We start from the raw sequence: 24,073 nt of genomic DNA on the forward strand, positions 1-24,073 counted from the left end.
TATAGTACCCCAAACACCAAAATGTCATTCCAATATAACTACTAGAAAGGTCCTAAAATTTGTGGCCTTGTCTAGCAGCTATCATAATAAGTTGTCGGGAGACGGACGGCATAGTTTCTGCCGTCTGTTGGTAATTTGTGTATAGACGGCAAAAATTATATGTCGTCTGTCTCCCATTTTAATTAAATGGATGGACGATAGAAATTTTGGCGTCTGTAACTTATGGAAGCAAAAACTGAAGGCACTTAGCTTGTTCTTGTTTTCATATACAAATTCATTCCAAAACCCATAACTCACCAATCCATTCCATTCACTCCACAATCCATTTAATTCATTCCATAACTCAACAATCCACACATCCATTCAACTAAACAAAATTCATTTATTAAACAAATAAACATAATTCAATTAATTCATTAAGCATATATAATCCATACAAACATCAATCAATACAAACATAAAAAAAATTCTAAACTAACTTCAGCTCGAACCCTCGTCATGTTGCCTCTTCTTTGATTTACTCCATCGCCGTGATTCTTGCAAAGTCATTTCTATCACATGCGCTTCTAACGTACTCCGCAACTCCATCTTGTAATTTTGATCCGGGACAAAGTTCATCTAGAGTGTCAAAATCCGGGACAAAGTTCGAAAGGTAATTTTGATCAACGTAAGGTATAAGCATGGCGACATGCATTCTTTGAGATGTAACCATGACATAGCTCCATGGGTTATCCGGATCGGAAGGATGTGGAGCAAAAGCCTCATAAGGACCTTGAGATGAAGAGTAGGGCTCAGCAGTGTGTGGGATACACAAATAAATTCTAATAGTCTTATGTCCCACAAAGTCCATGTTAGGATCTCTGTGCATGTTAGCAGACAATAATATATATATAGGACCCCTTGAGACGCGGTCTCAATAACTGTCGTAGTCACCATTCAAATATAAATAAAGTGAAGTTTATGGCCATAAGTTTTCATTATTTCTAAGGTAGAACCTCAACTAACTAGCTCTTCCCAATGGGCACATATTCTCTGGAGGAGGGTGTGGAATGAAAGGTGTCCCAATGATTTGGTGCCAACACCTATCGCTCGTGTACAACACGATGATACCTCCAAACTCAAAGACGATTCGGCGCATTGTAACATCAAATGAATGATGTACACGACGAATCGTCTCACGCATCCAAGCATCATCCACGGTATCCCCAATGACACCCTTAACATTTAATTGCATATTTATTTTATAGCATACCATGGTGTCCACTGTATCACCAATGGCGATCTAGTCTCGGGTTGATTATAGTCTAAGTGAATGTTGTGGCGTCCTTGACCAGATCAACGGTTTTTAAAGTCATTCATCTATGCTCTAATTCGTGGGATGATATCAATCCAAAGTCTATGTTCGTTCTCAAAAGTAGAGCCATTGTTGGTACGTACTCATGCCACCAATACTATAATAAAAATAAATATAAAAAACAAACTTGTAATTTAATATAAAGTTATAATACTCAAAATTAAAAACTTAATTACTTGTAAAATAGTGGTGAAGCCACCACATACATTGACCATTCGCAACAATATTACTATTGACTCGGTACGTTTGATCCAACGCGTAAATCAAAACTCCAAGCATAGCACCACCCAATTAAAGTCACGAATGCATTCTAATAAATCCAAATACTCTATCCAACCTAATCTCAGTGAACTATCACCCATGGGGAAGAACACTGCGTGATTAAGTAAAAATAGAATACTCGCAAGTATCTCTCCCAATCTGTACCCGACGGGTATCAACCTTCGTCATTCTCTTTAGTCTTGTGCATGAACTCATTCACAAAAAAGAAGGTTTGATACCCCCTTTATACCAATGCTCCGGCCTTATATTAGGCCAACAGACCTGTGCGTAATCAAAAGTCGAGTACCGGCTTTCCCCAAACGTAATTGCATTTACTTTTCCTACGCTCATTCCCGTGAGCATAGTAACATCCATTGGACTGATGCCTATCTTGTCTTGCTGAAATTGGAAAGTGTGAGCTGTATCCCACCACCGCTTGATCAAAACATATATTAAACCATGGTCGACGTCTTGATAACCACATCGAAACAATGACCCAAATAGAGATTGTAAAATTTCATTTCGTACATCTGCAAAACAATCTCATTTGGCAACCATTATTTTCCACCAAGTGTTCACAAATGCCCAACAACACCGCAATTTCATCTCCCCTACCGCCTAAACATTTATTCAAAATATTTCATTAAAATTAAAGAAAATACAAATTAGGATGTTAAAAAAACAATCAAATTTAATGATCAAATGTTTACCATATTTACACTATCACGATGAAAGATGTGTGCTTCCGGGTTTCTAGCCAATGTAAAATGTGTTACTTGATCGATTGGGTCCGGAAATGGAATTATTGGAGGGTTTTGCAAATTACAGACTTTGTTTTCATCCTCATCAACGTTTAGCGTTGACGTTGTTGACTATTTTGTTAATCTACTAACTGAATTTTGACCGAAAAATTGTTTACCCTTATTACTTATTTTGAGTGGCACCTGCAATTTAATCAGCATCCTTCTATAACTTCAAACAACAATTAAACAAAACACAATACTTCAAACACATTTCAATGTAAACGTCATTACTTCAAACATTAATTACTACTTCAAACACATTTCAACACCGTACCAAACCATTTCAAACATCACTACTTCAACCAATTATAGTGTTAACATCAATCCAACATTTATAATCAATTCATTTCACAAAACACCACAAAATTAAATAAATAATGCAATTGAAACAAACAATATAAACACCACAAATCCCACTTCAATATAAAGCAAAACCCATTTTAATTTAACTACAAACAAACAATTTGAACATTCTAACACTCTTTAAATCAAATTTAATTACAAACAAACTAATCAAAATAACATCACAATCAAAACAACTCAAAATCAATCAAATAAAATAACCTTAATAAAATCGAATTTCAATAAATAGAGAGAGAGAGAGAGAGAGAAAAAAAATTTACTAGTATGGTGCAAAAAATGGGGATTGAGGAATGAAGGAGTGAGGAGGGAGGATATATCCTATCAAAAAAATATTTAAATATATATATTTTTTTTTTGTAGATATATATACTCTTCATGGATATATATACAAAAATTAGCTCAATCCAATATGTGGAAGGATAGTGTTTAAGTTTGCAATTTTATCTAACGGTCTAGAAATAATTTTAAGTTTGACAAGGCTAGAAATATCGAATTGAGCTAATTTTTTGTAGAGATATAATCCATGAAGAGTAGATTATATCTACAAAAAATCATACACTAATTCATTGTTTAAATGCATTTTTTGATAGGATGTACAATAAGGATGTCACAGTTAGGATGTCACCCTAGCCGGACCCTATATATATATATATATATATATATATATATATATATATATATATATATAAAAATGAGAAGGAATTGGAATGATTTATTTATTATTATTAGTTTTATTATTCAACAGCTGCTAAAAAATGTGATTGGAATGATTTATTTATTATTATTATTTTTTTTGGGCAGCCAAATTTTGCTGGGCCTACTAAAAGGCCTATGTGGCACTTTTAGCAACTCCCCATTGGACTTGCTCTTATTCCTTATCAAGACTAGAGTCCCAATTTTAGAAAACTACTTGGATGTACAACCCAAGTACGTATTACCAATTACAATCTCATATCTCATATCGAAATATATCTAAAAGTTCTTGAGGTCACTGAACTCATTGTCAATTGGTTTGGATTTTAATTTTTGGTGGGAAGCTAACTTCTCGGCAGACCAAGCTGCCAATTATGCACTTAGTCTTATAGATAACAATAGCGCAACTTGGGTAGGAAGGCCTATCTGGTTTTCTAAATGGGACGTGCCAGAACATGTTTATTTTAGGTTTGATTAGTGTTGTATGTGTTTCTTTGCAAAGAAATGCATATGTTAACACAACATTGTATAGAACATCACTCCTCCCCCTCTCGCCCTTTTACTTCTCTTTTACTTCTTAATACAAAGTTAGCTCACTGAGGGGAAAAAAATGGATTTTAATTTTTGGTTTTAATATTTTGCAAACGCCACAACAGGGATTAGGCAAACTGCTACCACTTTTATTCGATATCGCATGCATTCATCAATCAAAAGTTTACATTCTAATATACAAGGTGCTTGTGGCGTAGTCCTGTATACAATTACACTCGGTTCTTGAGGAAGGGGGTTAAAGAAAACTTTAAGATGGATGCTCCAATTGGTTTTGAGTTGGATGCTTAAAAACAAACAAACACTCCCCATAATGTAAGCACCAAGAATCAAAGCCTAAAATATCGAAGTCGGACAATATATTGTGTATACCAAAAAATGATATATATCAGAAATATCAGAGATATCCATCCTTTTGGTGAAACAATAAATATATATAATGTGCGCATAATGAATGTGCTTCTATCCCTCCCCTATATATATAAGGGATAGAGGCACATTCATTATGCGCACATTATAGCCACATTTTCAACATACAAATGAATTAAGGTCTAATTTTTTGTGGAGATGATCTACCCACTATGAAGATCATTCTTACAAAAAATCATAATATTTGGACATGTCTAACCATGTTAAAATTAGTGTTCATTTGTGATCATTTTTAAAATTTTCATCTAACGGTCTAAAAGTTTTGTGAGCATGTTCTAATGTTAGACTTCTTTGAATGAGTTGAATTTTTGTGAGCATGTTCTCCATGGTAGGGAGATCATATCTACCAAAAATCATCCCTTAATTCAACTTTTAAGTCTATGATTTTGCTTAGATTAATTTATAATGTGGCACATTCTTATATGCACATTATAACCACATTGTAAATTAATCCAAGCAAAATCATAGACTTAAAAGTTGAATTAAGGGCTGATTTTTTGTAGATATGATCTCCCTACCATGGAGAACATGCTCACAAAAATTCAACTCATTCAAAGAAGTCTAACATTAGAACATGCTCACAAAACTTTTAGACCGTTAGATGAAAATTTTAAAAATGAACACTAATTTTAACATGGTTAGACATATCCAAATATTATGATTTTTTGTGAGAATGATCTTCATAGTGGGGAGATCATATCCACAAAAAAGTAGACCTTAATTCATCTGTATGTCGATATATATTGAAAATATCGCCGATATACAACGATATATATTAAAAGTATCGATCAACAGTAAAAAATTCAAACCAAGTCAATTAATTAATATATTAGATATATCAGAAAATATATAAATATATATATATATAGAGAGAGAGAGAAAAAAAAGCTTTAATATTCCATGAAGATATTTTAAAATTTTCCATGTTGTGTTCTCCAAAAATTGATATATATCAATGATATTTTGGTCCATGCCAAGAATGATTCGCATTCTCCTAAACAATAAATGCTCCCAATTCACCACAATACCGACAATGTATAGCCTCATTTCTTGAAGTGCGCCACAGTGTCGGCTCATCCATTAGGCGAGTTAGGTGGCTGCCTAATGCCTCTCATTTGGAAAAGCCTCATTATTACTAAACTAGCCTTACACTTTCACCAAATCCTATTTTCAATTGTGTAATATTTTAGTAAACCAATGATATAAAAGTCATTCGATGCAACTGATTAACTAAATTTTTTCTCTTCTCGCACTAAATTTGGGAGAGTATTAATTATGATAAACATAATACAAAATATCGGGATATGAATATTTATCGATACTCAATTTCTTGATATGTATTGTGGATGTATCCTCCTTTTTGGGGATATTTTATATTGTTTCATATGCAAATATTTTAGATATATCTTAAATATTTACAAATATCGTAGATATTGTAGATATTTTTTGCTATATCACGATATATTATTTATATTTATTTAAAATATAATGGTAAATATTAAATAAAATTATTATTTAAACAAAATATCTAAACAAAATATCGCCAAATATCCCCAAATATCGATAATATCATACATATTGTCGAAATATCACCAATATTTGCAATCATATATATCTCTAAATATATCGCGATATATTTATATATCTTTTTACTAAAATCATGATATTTATCGTGATATATTGTACTATGATGATAAGTACACATTCCAGAAGTTCATTAAAGATTATCATTAATCTAACGGTCACAAATGAGTCATGAACTTATTTCTTTGTAAGTGTCCTCATTTAACCAACTTCCTTTCTTGAAAAAAAATTGAAAAAAAAAAGAAATAAATAAGAGATATGAATAAATAACTTTCCACGAATAAGAGTCCAACAATCTATCTTTGTCCCTTCTCTAAATATTCCCGTCCCACTTCCTCTTTATTTTCATCTCTCTAATTCTTGATTGTTTCAAATTTAGAAGGTAAGGCTTCAAAAAAATTAAAAAAATATCTTTCATGGTTCTACTTTGGCATGACAAAACTTGGAGCTTTTCTTTCCAATTTACTGTATGTATAAAAGCTACAAAATGGGGGTTAGTTCAATAGATTATATGGGTTCAAAGGAAAAGGAGGATACCAAGATGTATTGCGGCTACTGTTCACAGGCTACATTTATTGGACATGGAGAGAGAGGAATACAAGAATTTTCCAACACAAACGCTCTACTTCGGCACAAGTGAAAGAACTGATACTTAAAGATGTGCGAACAAAACTTCAAGCAACTCAAGTTAGAATGGAGGAAGGGCCGGAGAGAGAAAGATTCATGCAGTTGTGGAACAAAAAAATTGAACTGGTGCAACACAGAGATTAGATGCAAGTGGAAGAAGGTAGGCCAACGAAATCATTCACTGAACACAGATGGCAACATACAGGGAGGGCACAAGAGGCCAATGGGTAGTAGTGGTTCGAACAAGTGATGGCATAGTGACAGCAGCATCACATGGCATATCAAATTACAATAACATAGCCCTGGTGGAACTACAAGGGCTGGAACAAGGAATGTGTTTGGCAGTAAGGCATGACATCACAAGAGTAGAAGCACAAACAGATTCGGAGAATGTAGTGGCATTTGTGAACAAGAAGAGATACCCATCACGAGCAAAGAAGATAGTGAAGAGTATCACAAAGATGAGAGAAGAACTTATTTAGTTTTCTTTAGAACATATTTATAGATAAATGAATAAGTTAGGCAGATGCTTTAGCTGCAAACTGTCCTAATGTTGGATGAAGAGATACCCAGTTCACGAGCAAAGAAAAGATAGTGAAGATGCAATATCAGAAAAGATGAGAGAAGAACTTATTTAGTTTTCTTTAGAACATATTTATAGATAAATAAATAAGTTAGGCAGATGCTTTAGCTGCCAAACATAAAAATAATTATTTTTTTTTACATTTTTATTTTTACACTAGATTTTATTTTTCTCCAAAATGGGTATATTTTGTCTTTTAAAGGCCTCACTTACCTTGAGCCGGCCCTGGTGCTCCTCAACCAATATCAGAAATAGTGTGCACCATGTCATGATTAACAGGTATATATGTGTTCCAAGCTGCCGTTCCGAATTATTATAGTTTAATTAGCTAACAGGAAAACAAACTATTGAAGATTTCAATATACAAAATTCTCATCAAATTTTGCGTGAGGCACTGGGGCTGGTAATTAATTTGTTGAGCTAATCTTTTTTGTTTGATGATTACCAATCAAAATTATCCTTGCCAAAAATCACAACCTAAGTCTTTGTAGTTCGTTTGATAGAAGAATAAATTGTACATGAACACTGGCTACATGACCATTTAGTAGAGTGTAATCTATTTGTCACTTAGTAAATTAGTTTAAATATCTATTCCAAAAGTGTTTTTAGATGAAAAAACTATTTTTTTTTTAGAAACCAAACACATTTATTTTTTCAAAAAAATAAACACTTTTTCAATAAATAATTAGGATAGTTACCGTTTGATAGAAGAAAACATGAACAAAAAAACTATAGTTACCCAAAAACAAAAAAAACTATTTCTCATTGCTGATACCCACCAAGAACCCAACCTACCACGTACTGCGACGTTTTAGACCGTGTTTGGTTGATGGGACTTGGGAGAACTTTTTGTCATATTTTTTCTTCTGAACTGCAATCTTAACTAAAAGTGAAAGGGTTGACAAATGTCTTACCACGTGAAATTATTCCCACTTAACTATTTTGAATGGATTAACGAAGGCAAATGACAAGGAGAGAACGCTCTCCCCTACAATTAGAGCGCTTAATAGCATGGCCCAAAATATAGGTCCGTAAGATGAAGTGATATATCCACTAATATTAAACCCCTTTTTCACAAGGATGGATATGAGATATTTCGATATTCTCGGCCCAATTTTTAATAATTTAATAAAATTTCGAAATATGAAATATCCGGAGATATACATGCGATATCCCCGAGATATCAAATATCGAATTTTAATTTTCTCGAGATATCCGATATTTTCGATTTATCGATATATTATAGGCAGACGATATATTAAACGATATCGAAATTTTGGGCCTTGCTTAAAGGTCCGTACGGATGTACACAAGATGGTGAGTCAGTTCTGATTGGTCCAGACGAGTTCCCCAAAATCTCAAATTGTTTCTCTATTCCTTTATCTTATAAATCGATAACCCAATGTACGGATGTACACAAGATGTGTTCGGATCAGACGAGTTAAAGTATCAAATAGTACAACAAATTAAGGTTCAAGCATTCCACCCTCAAGTAAATTTGAACAAGTTACGCTTTAAGATACCCTTATTGTGGCTCAAAAATGGGAATTTATTTCGAAAAATTATCCAAAAAATAAAAATAAAAATAAATAATAAATAAAAACTTATCAAATCTAGTACACCAACAAGGAAATTTAGCTCAAACTGAACAGAAATACAAATCCTTAGAAAAATTTGACTTTACTGTTATATCTAATAAAAAATTAAATGGGAAGACGATGAGAGCAGTAAGGTTGTTCTGATTTTTTTTGGTATTGTTTGTCGTGGGCCATGAAACAACTAATAACTCATATCTGATTCTAATCTAGCGGCTATTTGTCTCGATCACTCCATATCGTGGAGAGAATTTCTCCTCACGAGGACTCTAAAATGAAATACACTAGCTTCTAGAGGTGGAACTAATATTATTGATCAACAGAGAGTAGGATCTTAACAAGTGGTGTGTATGTAGGCATGCCTAGTGAGAATATAAAACAGTCAAGAACAAAAATAATGAAGGGGTACATCCTATTTGACTATTTCAAGTACACTCGGCGTGTACCTTCGCGTGCACTACATTCCATCTTCGACGATCGTCTTGTCAGGACTCTGGACACATGAGCGATTCAACATTGACCTTGAGTTAGTCCACGTGCTACAAAAGCCATAAAATTTTCGAGTGCGAAGGCAAGTATTTAATCATTGGCAACGTGGTTTGAATTTGTATTGTATTGTTTTTCTTTATCAACTTGTTCCTATCCTATTCACGCACTATTCCTGAATTATGCTTATTTCCGTATTTGGCTCGTTAGGGTAGGGTATGCTTGTTTACTGGCAAATTTATAGGTAGAAAATATTATATTTGTCAATGTTTTTCCATTAGAAATTTGTCAGGCGAATTTGTAGTGGAAAAAATTTTAGTTTGCCAATGTTTACTTGCAAAAATTTATAGTGGAAAAAAAATGAAATTGCCAGTTTTACCAGTGTTTGTTTACATAGTTTTTTTCTCATGGCAAATGATATTTCAATTTTTTAGAAATTTGTATTTTTTTTGTTTTCAACCTCATTGACATATATAATAAAAAAACAAAAAGTATGAGGGCAACAATTCATTAAAACCAAACGACTACAATGACATATCATGTTGCTAGGATAAATAATAAACAGGAAAAAAACTTATAGGAAAACGATTCACAAGGATAGAAGAAGCTTCACATAAACCATAAACTATTTGCAAGTGTCTGATTTCCCCTCTAAAACCTCCTGATATGTTGTCAGCCCGTCACTCATGTGTATACAAAGAAATCGATGTCGTAAGAACAATATTCTCATAGAAATATAAGTACAACAACCCTTATAACAAAATTATTTTTAACAGAATGCTAAGGGTCGTATCCTATGTGATGTTATAATATTTATAAGAAAACTTAGTCCTAATCTTCTTATCTCTAGCTCCTTACATAAAAAAAAAAGTATTTTCTTATACTTATATCTTTATTTAGTTTTTAATTAAAAACGGCAGCACCACCAGTCACCACACACCACACATACAACACCAGTCCACACATAGACCACCACCACACCACACAATACACACCACACACACCACCACCACATACACTCCACCACACACACTAGTCCACACACACTGCCGCACACACCACAACACACTATGCACAGTCACCACCATCAACTAGAACTCGAAATTGAATTAGTCCATATTCAATTTACTCATAAATGGAGCCACACTACCACCACCACCACCACACTACCACCACCACCCACCAGCACCATGATTCGTTGATTTTATGGGAGTTGGGTGTCTTTTCTTTTGAACAAGTTGGAATTTCTCCAAATAAGAAGAAGATAATTGGGGTAAGAGAGAGAAATTTGGTTTATTTGATTTTTGAGATTTTAAAACACAAACTTGTAAAACAATTGAAACTTTAAGAGGGAGAGAGATGGGAAAGGTTCAACTTCACCATTAGATTAGTTGAATTCTCCATTTAAAAAGATGTAACACTTGTAAGTCTTCATATTTACTTTGATTTATAGACAAACTAAAGTAAATGTGTAAATTTTGGTCCCTAGAAGAGACTTTCTATCTCTATATTAAACTCAACTAGTATGAAGAAAAAATGAAATATCTTTATCTCTAAATGATCCTTTTAATTCTTAGTTCCTTATCCACATTAGCTATTTTGGAGTTTAACATGGAGAAGGAACTTGCTTGTGATAACCTTACACAAGAGCTACTTCCATTAAAATGGAGTTTTCTCCTCCATTTGACTTCATTAAACCCTCTCCAAGAGGAGGAGTTAGCCAATTGTCATTAGAACTACTCTTATATTAAGAATTAAAGACATGAAAACTAGATAAGAGAAAAGCTAAAGAAATTTGTATTAATAGAGGCCAAAAAGATAGGTTACTAAATGAACTAATGAAAATAAGATATGATAGGGTTTTGAGGCTACCCTATTTTTATATGTTTCAAGGGTTTACATGTGTGGGTTAGTTAATGGGCCAAAAATATTACTAGAGTCTATTACATTACATACAAGCCCAAAATGTGCTAAAAGAGCACGTGTTTTACTATAGCACCATTATTATTCATTTATATTGGTCATGTGCAAGAGGACTTTATATCACTGGAAAGATCTTCTCAAACCAGTCATTTTGACATATAATGGGCCTTAATCGGAGGTTTGAGTTAAAAGTTATACCCATTTGAATTTCTGTTGACTTTTAAGCATTTTTCTATCCGGGTTGACTTTTGTTTGACTTCTTTGACTTGGGCTTTTTGAAGACTTTTTCCTCTTGAATCTTGGCTTAAGTCCATGGAATTCTCCTAGAAATCAACTTAGCTCCATTTCCATGCAAATTTGACTTATTTTCACACATACTCAATTCCAAACCCTGAAGCATACAAAAAGGAGTAAATGGTGATTTATTCACATTATTATAAACATAATTGACCTAAATGAAGTGCTCTTAAGGGGTTTAAATCACAGTTTTGGGTGCTTGCCACACTACCCCCAAACAACACTTTGTATGTCCTCAAGCAAAGATGAGACATATAATACAGATAAGTGGCAAAAAATGTGTAATCCTAACTAATTCTCATTTCGCAGAGTGCGATTGCATTGACGATTTACAACAATGCCTTAAACCACTAGAAATTCTCTAGTGGACGAGTTATAGCATCATGAGATTTTTTAAGAGAAAATACTCACAAACTTCATTTATATTACACGACTCAGTAGCAAAGGTCATATTCCCTTAATTCATCTCAAACAGCTTTACATCTCACTAGCGGTGAATATGGACTGATTTTTTGAAACTTAAACTAATACATGTACAATAATCAAATTATCTAAGGATAAACATGCATGTAATGAACTATGAAATGCACAAACAAAGTCATTTTATGGAACTTTTGGGTAGCTTTCTTAAGTTGGGTTCTTACATGTATGTGTCAAGACACAAATTTTTCTCATGATTTTTCCACTCAAGTTTCGCTTACTCCAGCGTGCAGTGGGCACACACTTCCTCATTATCTCAATGACGTCCAAGGGAGCCGAGGTTGATCAATCATATCTACCATTTACTATCACATCACCCTATTTTTAATTGAGCTAGAAGTCTTTTATTAGGTGTTGCGGGGATTAGGTAGTGGTTAAGAAGAAAATAGAATGGATAACAAAAAATAATATATAAGTTTGAGAAATTAGGGTCTTCAAGTACTTGTAACTAGAGAAACCTTTTTGTTCTTTTGGTTCTGAATTGTGTTACATACTTGGCCCTTTTTGGCATTTTGATTCATTTTGATTTGACTTTGATTTGACAATAAGATCAGTTCTACTTAGGTCAGTAGGAGTGTCCCAATGTTGAGAGTCCTCAGCGAGCTCTCTTAAGAACTCATAGGCCGAAGTACCAGTTAAGTATGTGAACTTACCCTTATGCATTGACTAGATCATCTGTTGTGTGTGAAAAGACGCACCTCTAAAGAAACAACGAACTAGTTCGCCCTTGTCAAAGTGATGATGAGGGCATCCAAGCAAAAGGTCTTGAAATCGTTCCCAAGCCTCATGAAACTTTTCATGTTCACGTTGCGTAAACTTTCAGATCTCATCTTGAATCGCAATGGTTTTACTTATTGGGTAAAACATTTTTCATGAGTAGCAAATAAAGCTCGTCCCAAGTTAAAATGCTCCCTGGTGTCCAAGAATGAAGCCACATTGCGGCCTTACCATGCAACGAGAAAGGGAACAATCGAAGTCTAACACCATCATCACTGACGTTTTTAGGCTTGAAAGTTGCATAGATCGATAAGAAACGTTTGGTGTGAAAGTACGGGTTCTCACGATAAAGTGCATGGAAAGCAGGAAACATAGCAATAGTTTAAGGATTGATCTCAAAGTGACGCATGCCAATTGGAAGTGGAGGAAGAACTATGCATGATGGTATACCAGTGGTGAGAGGGGCAAAATGGTCATGAAGTGGACATTCTGCCACCACATTTGGTTGTGGATCTTGAGGAGGATTCATCATGGGAGGATTACATGGAATGATGGGTGTGGGCAAAAGCCCAGGAGTTGGATGGGGTGGAAAGAGAGAATTCGTCGTGACTAAGAAAATGCAAGGGATAGACTAGTTTATGATGCACAATACAAATGCCAATCAATATGCAATCCTAACCATTCAACAACTAGGGTCTTTTCTCGTCCTTCAAATTATGTTCCTATCCGAGAATCGGAGTTTTCACCGTGGGATTTACCATAATTCAATCTTCATTGAGCCCTTAGCTGAGTAAGTGTGTAGGTGTGTGGGGGGTGTTCCTAAACAACAAAGTGTTAGAATCCTCAATTAGATAACCACACAAGCTTGAGGTCAAATTAGGCCTCACGACAACACTCACCCAAACTAAGAGGGAGATCGATTAATGCAAAGATTTCCCAAAGTCCTTCTCCTTAGTCGGCTCCTAGTAATGAACACCGAGCTAAAGTCCACTAACCATGGTTGGTTCAATTTTAATCAAGTGTACCAATTGGCCATTGGAACCAATGGTTGATCAAACAAGGCTAGTTAGTGTGCCGATGAGGATCAAGTCCAACACCTCTTTAGTCCGAGCTTAGGCTTTAGTCCGGTTTAGGAATTGAAATGACAAGTGCAAGTGTGTGAATAAGTGAAAATCAATCACCAAACATGCTTACTTAGAACACTCAAATATTCTCTAACATGGGATTCGAGAAGGGTGAGAAGTTACCTCCCAAGTTGTGCTTACATGCACTTGGAGTGGAGTTGACTTGAGTGATCCTTGACTTGTTGACTTTTTGAGTCAAGGTACTAACCTACATACAAAAATTATTACAAACATTTTAGATACCCACATGCGGGCTGAAATGTGGCTTAAAGCCCAATAATGTACAAATGTCCAAGGCGCGCCTACTACAAGAATCTAAACTATACTAAAACAGAGATCATGTAATGTATTGTCCTTCTTCAATCTTTGCACTTCTTTCCACCTTCCAAGCTTCGAATCCCTTGGATTTCAATGAGAAATAAGGTTTAGTGGCCAATCTAGGTCAACTAAGCACATGAAAATATCTAAACATCAAATCTCATAATCTAGCATAAAGCTGAAATTTTTCCAGTTTTTTAACCCTTCATTCACAAATTCATAACTTCTTCAATTCTCAATGAAATTTCAAAAGAAGGACCAATTTAGAAAGATATTTGAACTGTGGATTTCCAAAAAAATCAGGAAAATTTTCACTGTAATCTAACTTGGTCAAATATCTATGCAAAGTCAGGTTGCACGAATTTTTTTTTTTTTTTCTGAAATGGACAGGTCTCACCAAAACAATTCTAGAAAATTCATTTCTTAATGGAATTTAAATCTGGAAGATGTTTTAGAAAGATGAAAGGCTGAAAAATTCTCAGAATATTTTTAATGAATTAAACGAGTCGTATAACAGGCCTACCCAAAGTTCAAAAACAGAAACTGTGAAAATTCTGCACAAACCTTACACTAATTCATTGTTTCCAACTTCATTTCTCGATGAAAATTTTCATAAAAATATGTTTTAGGAAACTAACAAAGAAGAGAATACAAAAATATAAGTCCTCAATGCAAACTACAAACCCAAATTTTCAGAAACTTCAATAAAAAACAGTACAAAGAGAATGGGTGGGAAAGAAAAGAAATTGAGGGGGGGACGAAGATGGGGGATGTCCCCTCTTGGTTTGAACTTCCAATTTGATTTAAAGAGATAGCGGCGCCATTTGATTCGTTGATTTTATGGGAGTTGGGTGTCTTTTCTTTTGAACAAGTTGGAATTTCTTCAAACAAGAAGAAGAGAATTGGGAGAAGATAGAGAAATTTGGGTTGTTTGATTTTTGAGATTTTAAAATACAAACTTATAAAGCAATTGAAGCTTTAGGAGAGAGAGAGAGAGAGAGATGGGAAATGTTCAACTTCACCATTAGAGTTGAATCCTCCATTTAAAAAATGTAACACTTGTACATTTTCACATTTACTTTTGATTTATAGACAAACCAAAGTAAATGTGTAACTTTTGATCCCTATAAGAGACTTTCTATTTCTATATTAGACTCAACTAGTATGAAGAAAAAATGAAAGATCTTTATCTCTAAATGATCCTTTTAATCCTTAGTTTCTTATCCACATTAGCTACTTTGGAGTTTAACATGGAAATGAACTTGCTTGTGAAAACCTTACACAAGCTACTTCCATTAAAATGGACTCTTCTCCTCCAATTAGCTTCATTAAACCCTCCCAAAGAGGAGGAGTTAGCCAATTGTCATTGGAATTACTCTTACACTAAGAATTAAAGACATTAAAACTAGATAAGATAAAAGCTAAAGAAATTTGTATTAAAAGAGGCTGAAAAGATAGACTACTAAATGAACTAATAAAAATAAGATATGATAGGGTTTGGAGGCTACCCTACTTTTATATGTTTCAAGTAGGGTTTATATGTGTGGGTTAATTAATAGGCCAAAAATATCACTAGAGTTCATTACATTATATACAAGCCCAAAATGTGCTAAAAGAGCACGTGTTTTATTGTAGCACCATTATTGTCTATTCATATTGGTCCTGTGCAAACGGATTTATGTCACTGGAAAGATCTTCTCGAGCTAGTTGTTTTGACATATAATGGGCTTTAATCCGAGGTTCGAGTCAAAAGTTATACTAATTTGAATTTCTGTTGACTTTTAAGCATTTTTGCTATCTTGGTTGACTTTTGCTTGACTTCTTTGACAGTTAGGCACTTAGGCGAACTTATCTATCTATATTGCCCAAAAGTGGGGACTACAATCACACAAGGAGAAAATTATGGTCGGATTGTGAGCTTCAAGGTGGTATGTGGAAGAAGCTCTCCAAATTTGAGGAAAATACCAGTAATTAGTGACATAAACTCCCCAATAGTTTTAGGAAAAATATGTAGTGGAAGTCAATGAGGAACTTAATAGTGAAGTAAACACGTACTCCAACGTTGAGGGGTAGCATAGTTGGTCCAACCTTGGGTTTGCTCCTCACTGGTCAGTAGTTCGATTTCCCTCAAGGCCACTAGCGAGGCAGTACACGGTCAAATTTAAATTGATAGATCTAAGGGGTGTGTGTGGTTGGTGTGAGATGATCAAACTCCCAAAGATTTGTAAAAGTCACATAATGTATAATTATTTGTTATAAAATGGTTCAATTACTGGGTTGCATATACTCTTGCACCCCCAAACATTGAATCCTAGTTCTGTCTTGGATTTCCAGCTGGGGCCCTGGGGTTAGTCGAGGTGCACGTAAGCTGGCCCGGACACCCAGGTAGCAAAAAAAAAACACACACACACACACACACACACATACACACACAAACATGTACTCCATCTTCAGGGAAGGTAAACTTGAACTTGAGATTTGATGTTGTAGCCTTATGAAGAAGGATGGATATTTAAGGTAGAAATTAGTGATGCAGATTAAATCAAATCTTGTATTCAACGATTGCACCAATGAAAAAAACTACTCTAGGTATATAATTCGATGAAGAGATTCATTGTTCCTTATGAGACAATGGCTATCTAGGTAAGTCTAACCCAGAAAAGATTCAAATCAGACTCCTTAGAACGATCCCTGGTTACGAACATGAATTTTGATACAAATCAATAGTTTTGAGTTTGGGAGTGCCTTAAAGGAATTCCTTTAAAAAGTTTGAATAATTTAATATTGGTTGAGTCTATCTATTTGTTAATATCGAAGTTACGCAAGAGCTTCTAGCTCAATTGGTTGTGTACCCACTACAAGAAAATGGACTTTTTGCCACGGATGCCCAGTATTTTTAGCCACAGTCAAAACCCCTCGCTAGTTTACTGACAGATATAGACTGTCACTACTTGACCAAGGTCCGTGGCAAGTTTCTGCGACCTTTAGCCAATGCAGGGGTGCAAACGGATAGGTTCGGATTCGGATACACCTGTATCCTAATCCGAAAATTTATACCGATATCCGAATCCGATTTCAGATATCCGAATCGGATATCGGATAATATCCGATCCGAAAATTAATATTAATTAAAATTTTATTTGTTTTGAATAAATCATTTTACCACTATAAAAACTATTATAAATATATATATTTGTCATTTATTATTATTATTTTGTTATTATAGTTTTATATTATTAGTTTATGATTTTATATAATATTTTATACAATAATAAATAAATAAATAAATTATACATAATAACTATTAATTTTTTAAATCGGATCGGATATTTTTGGATGCGGATATGGTAGTATCCGAATCCGTATCCGAAACTAGTCTGGACATAAAAAATTATCCGAATCCGAATCCGATATCCAAAATTTTCGGATAATATCCGATTTTTCGAATACAAATTTGAATCGGATTCGAAAATTTGGATATCCACTTGCACTCCTAAGCCAATGTTGTGCGGCAGTTCAAGCCGTGGCTGGTGCGACGGACTTCACCTTTGGATACTTGCGAGAATGTCTTCCACAGGCTTTAGATCTTGTCACTATTTTAAAAATCAGTCTAGGCGGCCGCCTAGGCGCTAGGCGGTGCCCAACTGACTCGCCTAGGCCCTAGTCATTTAAAAAATCGGTGGACCAACTAGACGAGTCTAAGCGAACTGATTAGGTGGGCTAAGTGGTCTAGTCAAGTATTTTTTTTTTTTTTTTTTTTGTTTGAATAATTAAATATCGAAAAATAAAAGCCCGTTTAGGCTTAAGATTTGAATGAGTTTAAAAGATTTAAGTCTAATGTAAATTATATGCCACTATAACAAAGAGTATGTTTTTATATGAAGTTAATATTTCTCAAATATTACGTATTTTTGTAATAAGTATCTTTGTTTGTGTTTATTTTTTGAGTTATAGTAAATGATTTTTTTCATTTCTTGTAGTATATATGTGTGGTATATATATTAGAAAAAAAAACCGCCTAGACGTCTAACCACTGCCCAGAAGTGTTATTCATCAACAATACTCAACACTTTGTCTCGCGAGAAGACTCGAAGGACTGCCCGATTCAAAGTAAAAAATCCTTGCGATTTGAGGTTAGATGGCTGTTTTTGTTCTTCATCAAGGTAGTTCTACAGATCCGTTTTGGGGTTTCACTTTTCTTGTTTGGTTCAAGTTCTTATGGCGTTAGGTTTTCCCGAAACCCCAATTCATCAAAAGTGTAGTTTTTTCTTAAAAAAAAAACATAATTTATTGAGTATCTAGGGTTTGGAAATTGTAAATACTACTTTCTAAACCTTCACACCTGAATTTCTTTCATATTTTCAAAATACCTACTTACTTTTAGATAGAAAATAAATAATAGAAAAGTTAAGCTCATAAATTATGAGATATATGGCTTGTGAACAATTGTTATCATTAGAAAAAAAAAATGTAGTGCGGTGATTAACTTGAGTTCGTGCACCTTTTAATGTTGGTAGCAGTGTGCTGGCTTGGTCAATTAGAATGCCCAACATCTTTTCTAGCTCTGCCTTTGTTCTAATTGAATATGTATGCCCTCTTTCCTGTTCATTTATGGTGTTACTGCCTTTGAGAAAATGCTCATGTATAGATTTAAGGAGATTTCAACTTGTCGGATAGTTATTTTCATGAAGGAATCTAGACTTCTAGAAGGAGACCATACCCAGCTTGCTTTGGCCTATAAGTTCGTTTAAATTCTACTGGCTATAAAATATTCTGGTGATGACTGTTGGGTGATTCAATATGGTAGGGAATTTGTTTGTTGAAATTCTTCTGAGAACAAATTATTCTAGCTTGTTCTTTGTTTCTTTGAGTTTGGTACAGTCTTTGCATTGGTTTATGTCCTAATTTTTGTTGGTGGTTGTATTTGTCCACTTCGCTTCCTTGGTTTTTCAACTCGGCGCGTTAAGAAATTTTCAGTTGGATTTAGTGTGGTAATCTCGCAACTGATTTCTCTGTCTCTATTGTTACAAGAGTTATGAAGTTCTGAAGTCTTGTGGTGTTAGTTTAACCTTGTTTTATGTTGTTTTATGTGGTTTGCTTGTGTTGTAATAAAATTGTATTTGAAAGCATAGAATCTGGTTCGAGATGTTAGTAGTTCAGTTTTGTTGGTGTTTATTGGCGTGTGAACAAGTGATATAGTTTGAGTTGTTAGTACTCAATATATTTCAGTCCAGGAAATTGAAGATAAGAATTGGTACGGTTATTATTTTCGTTTTTTATTGCCTAATGTTTATACTATTTCTACTACAAATGATGTTAGTGTTAATTCTGAGAATGATTGTTCCAAACCGTTTGTTTTAGTTACTAATGGTGATGGTATTGATGCTATTGGACTTATTGGTCTTGTCGAGGCATTGGTTGGAGTGGGGCTTTTTAATGTTCATGTTTGCGCTCCTCAATCATGGGTTTTCTTATGTTTTGTTAGATTTTATTTGTTTTTAGTAATTTGGGTGTTTTGGGTTTTGAGTTGCTATTGATTTGATGCAGTGATCTATCGGTTTTGGGTCACTTGATGTCACCTTTTGAGATGCTTATGGTTAGTCTTGTTGAGATTAGTGGTGCTACTGCTTATGAGGTTTCTAGTATGTTCTCATTTCCTTGTATGTGTTGGTGATTAGATTGAAAGTTCATTCTTGATTTAGGATATAGGTTAATACCTAATTACAGTTACTTTGGTAATTCTAGATAGTCAATTGTAATAGAGGCTTATTGTATTTAGAATGAATGGGTGATGGTGGGTACAATGCTTCTTGCAGTTTCATTGTGGATCTTTGGGTGAGTTTTCAGCTCCCTACTTTATGATTCTGTTGCTCGTCGTCACAACATCTTTATAAACATGCATGGTTGACAATCGGATTAGTGAGTATTTGACTTTTTAAGCAATACAAGCGAGAAGCAAAAACAGTAGGCATCGGCAGATTGTGGCTCTAAAATGGACTTGAATAATTGTAGCTGCTAATAGTTGACTAGCATGCCAAGAGCGAATGATGATATGTTTGTTCTCGTAGGAGTTACAAAAATGTGTCTGAATTGCAAATAATATTTATTTTTTTGTTTTGTTTTGGTATATAGCAAATTGAGCAACTTATAAGAATAATTGTTAGTGGCTTATGCAAAATCATGAAAAGTTTCGTTGGAGCAAGTTATAAGAACAAACTGATACGATATTAAGACATGGATGTTCTGTGCGCAGATTAATGAGCTCAAGTCTGCAATCAGACCACTCTCTGGATCCAGTTTACAATACTGTACTGACACATGCCTCAGAAGATATTTAGAAGCTAGGAACTGGAATGTTGACAAGTCCAAGAAGATGTTAGAGGAATCACTCAACTGGAGGTCAACCTTTAAGCCCGAAGAAATCCGCTGGGTAAGTAATAGCAGCTTTTGAGTTTTCTGGTTTTAATTCCATTCTTGTTACTACACTACAATAGATTAACGTGAGGGGCTAATCTTATATCTATAATATACCTTGCATGTGGTAGTAAGATTTTGGAAATAATATTTCAAGTCATGTTATTTAGTGCACCTGCATTAACATATTTGCTACTAATGTCACATATTTAATCTGATCATACCCGTCAATCTATGTAATTTAGTGCCATATAGACGTGTAGTCAAAGTAACTTATAGAAGATGATTAATGGCGCTACACTAGTGGAGCGGGATAGGGCTTATGTCTACAGCTGCTTTATCATGCACGTCTTATTATTGCCTGCTTGATTATTATAAACCAAGGTCATTCAGGATAGGCCATAAAGGTTTTTAGATTCGTTGGCTAAATGTTGTACTTCAGTTGGAGATTCCCTGATTGTTTACATCATAGTGTTGTAGCAATCTTTTAAATTATTTTGCACCACATATTTATATCTAACGAGGAATCTGTGAAAGACGCCATTGATTTAGTATACAGCTAAATGTTTTTGCTACTCTGCAATGCTATTGTGGAACGTCCTGGCATCTGATTTCTAACAGCCAGATATTTTGTATTTATTTATTTATTTCGTGTGTGCATTGTGCAAGTGTGGGTGGGGCTATTATCCCCAGTTTTGCTGCTTCAATTTGATTTTTTTAAGCTTGTTCTGACTTTATAAATTGCTCCATTATCAGCACGAAGTGGCAAATGAAGGTGAGACTGGAAAAGTGTACAGAGCAAGTTTTCATGATCGTGATGGGAGGACTGTTCTTATATTGAGACCGGGAAAGCAGGTTTTGTACTTGGATCGTCTCTTATAAGGTATACATTCTTATGTTGGTTTGTGAATATTAACTCCTTGTTTCTTTTTATAGAATACAACAGCAGCTGACAATCTCTCATAGAGAATGCCATCCTAAACCTTCCCGATGGTCAAGAGCATATGGTCTGGTTGATAGACTTCACTGGGTGGCCCTTGAACGTTAATGTGCCCATCAAAACTGCGCGTGATAGTATAAACATTCTTGCATTTTCATTGTGGATCTTTGAGTGAGTTTTCAGCTCCCCCCCACTTTACGATTCTGTTACTCATTGTGACAACATCTTTATAAACATGCATGGTTGACAATTGGATTATTTGACTTTTTAAGCAATACAAGCGAGAAGCAAAAAGAAGGAAGGAAGTGTCAGGCTGCTGACATGTATATTTGGACCCTGTTATGTGCATGAACTTAGTGTAGACTCCCTAGAAAATCGAGTGTCTTTATTTGTTATTTAATTTTTGTGCTCCTGAAACGTAATGGTAATAAGCTTTGGCTTGGAAGTAGCCTGAGTTCGAACACATCATGGTTATTTAAATACCCTTGGAATTTAAAGGTTATACTATATCACACAATGTCCAATGCTGAGTTCGGACACAAGTAAATTGCAATTCCAGTGAGTAACTGGAAGCAGCTGCAATTGTATTTTATTTTTCCTGATGTCTTATAGTTTCCATTTTCCTTCTGTCTTGTAGTTTCCTCTTCATTGATTTAATAAAATCCCCTAGGGTTGCCTTAAAAAAGTTAATTAGAAGCAGTTGAAAGACAGATAGCCACACTAACACATGCCAGCAGTTTGCATATGTTTAAATTTTAAGCAAGTAGTGTAGTTGCTTAATGAAATTGAATGTGTAAGGTTCTGAGTTAATTAGGAACTCTCAAGTGAAAAATTGTTTGAGTATCTGCTTAGCATCTCATATTTGTAACTCTAATTCACTTCTTTCCATATTTGATATAAAACAAGTTTTGACATTGATTAATATGAAAACTTGGGGTAGCCATATTACAGGATTTGTAGCACGTCTTGGCAAGCATGAAGTGTGAAGTATATAAAAGGTTAGACTTGGATTAAAGGCTGGATGATGAAGATGGGTGTGTTTAAGTCCATGCTCTTATTTTATAGTCGAATGTCACTTATGCTTTCTTTGTAATGACTTGTATTCCCCCCTATTAAGTTGTACCGTGTTTTGTTTTTTGTTCGTTATGTTTGCTTTGTATTTGCACTTGGTTCGTGCAAATATATATATATATATATATCGGTTTGTCTAGAGTGCCACTCTTATAGTGACACTCTGATCTCACACTCCTCTCAAACCGTCAGATCTAATCTAAGTATCAAAAGATCTAACACTCCTAATTTCAAACAACAAAATGGGGGTAAAAACGTCTTTTTCTTTTCATCTTCTCAAAAACAAAAGAAAAAAACCAGATCTACGAATTCTGAATTCATTGCGGTAAAAAGGATATGGAACAATGGGAAGTTGGACAACATGCGCGAGAAAGAATTTCAAGCAGAGGTCCAGATATTGGGAACAATTCTTCACTCAAACATAGTAAAACTGCTTTTGTTTGTATTTCTTGTGAGAGCTCAAGACTTTTGTTTATGAATACATGGTGAATAGCAGCTTAGACCGATGGTTACACAAAAGAAAGAGAGAATCAATATTTTCAGATTAAGTTAACCATGTTCTCTTGGATTGGCCTACAAGGTTGCATATCGCAGTTGGAGTTGCTCAAGGTCTTTGCTACATGCATCATGGATGCTCTCAGTCCATCATTCATTGTGATGTGAAATCGAAAGCAATATCTTGTTGGATGCCAACTTTAATGCTACGATTGCAGACTTTGGATTGGCAAAGATGTTGGTTAAGCATGGGGAGTCGGATACAATGTCTGCGGTAGCAAAACTTCTTACGGATACATTCGCCGTGTGAGTCTTATTTGAGTACATTTCTATATTTTATAACATACTTAAAGTTGGAAAATCGGCTAAACTGCAGTTGGTTGATTGAATTTTGAGTACACTTACACAACCAAGGTGAATGAAAAGATCGATGTATACGGTTTATCTTTAGTTATTCGTGTTTTATCTTTAGTTCCTAATGATATTGTTCCAGATTTTGTCACTTCACTCGTTCATAAAAACGGGATTCATATGTTTATGAATAATCAATAAGTTCAAATAGAATGTATATGGTTAATTTTTTATCATTCCCTTTGCTTACCCTACAGCCGTGTTCTTTGAACTATCTAGGAAAATGCAGTTCGCTCATTTGCCTCATCTTTCAACCAAAAGTTCCTTCATCTCCCTTTCTTTTGATTTTGTTCTTTACCTGTTGGGAAAAATTATTTAACTCGTGGCTAAACCATTATATCCTAATTCTGATCAACTCTTCTTCATTTTTTCCCCTTATATTTGCCCGAATTTGAGTTTGTAGTTTTTTGCTAGATATTAAGGGTTCTTGCTCATTGCCGAACGTCTTTTCTAATTTGGAACTCATTCATTTCATTTTTTTCAGTTAGACATGAAAGTGTTTGGGCCTTCGGTGGTACTAGCTTGTGCTCTTCCTGTCAAGTTGCAAATGGCGTGG

The 24,073-nt window shown here is 34.5% G+C and overlaps 1 protein-coding gene across 1 annotated transcript; it reads left to right on the top strand.

The window, feature by feature from the left end:
- Positions 1-18,208: 18,208 nt before the first annotated feature.
- LOC147525184 (uncharacterized) lies at positions 18,209-22,677 on the top strand. The gene is made up of 6 exons (XM_086605646.1): positions 18,209-18,349; positions 19,734-19,782; positions 20,440-20,616; positions 21,357-21,455; positions 21,537-21,711; positions 22,492-22,677. Exons 2-5 carry the CDS (start codon positions 19,759-19,761, stop codon positions 21,564-21,566), a joined length of 330 nt encoding a protein of 109 aa, XP_086461772.1. The 5' UTR covers positions 18,209-18,349; positions 19,734-19,758; the 3' UTR covers positions 21,567-21,711; positions 22,492-22,677.
- The last annotated feature ends 1,396 nt before the right edge of the window (positions 22,678-24,073 follow it).

This window comes from Coptis chinensis, chromosome 1 (assembly GCF_015680905.1).
Source record: "Coptis chinensis isolate HL-2020 chromosome 1, ASM1568090v1, whole genome shotgun sequence".
Classification (NCBI taxonomy): Eukaryota; Viridiplantae; Streptophyta; class Magnoliopsida; order Ranunculales; family Ranunculaceae; genus Coptis; species Coptis chinensis.

What these genes read in the sequence shown, in the direction of transcription:
- LOC147525184 (XM_086605646.1), top strand. Translation starts at nt 19,759, where the DNA reads ATGTCACCTTTTGAGATGCTTATG. An exon ending in AGCCCGAAGAAATCCGCTGG is followed by an intron (nt 20,617 to 21,356) that starts GTAAGTAATAGC and finishes CTCCATTATCAG; the next exon opens with CACGAAGTGGCAAATGAAGG. An exon ending in TATTGAGACCGGGAAAGCAG is followed by an intron (nt 21,456 to 21,536) that starts GTTTTGTACTTG and finishes TTCTTTTTATAG; the next exon opens with AATACAACAGCAGCTGACAA.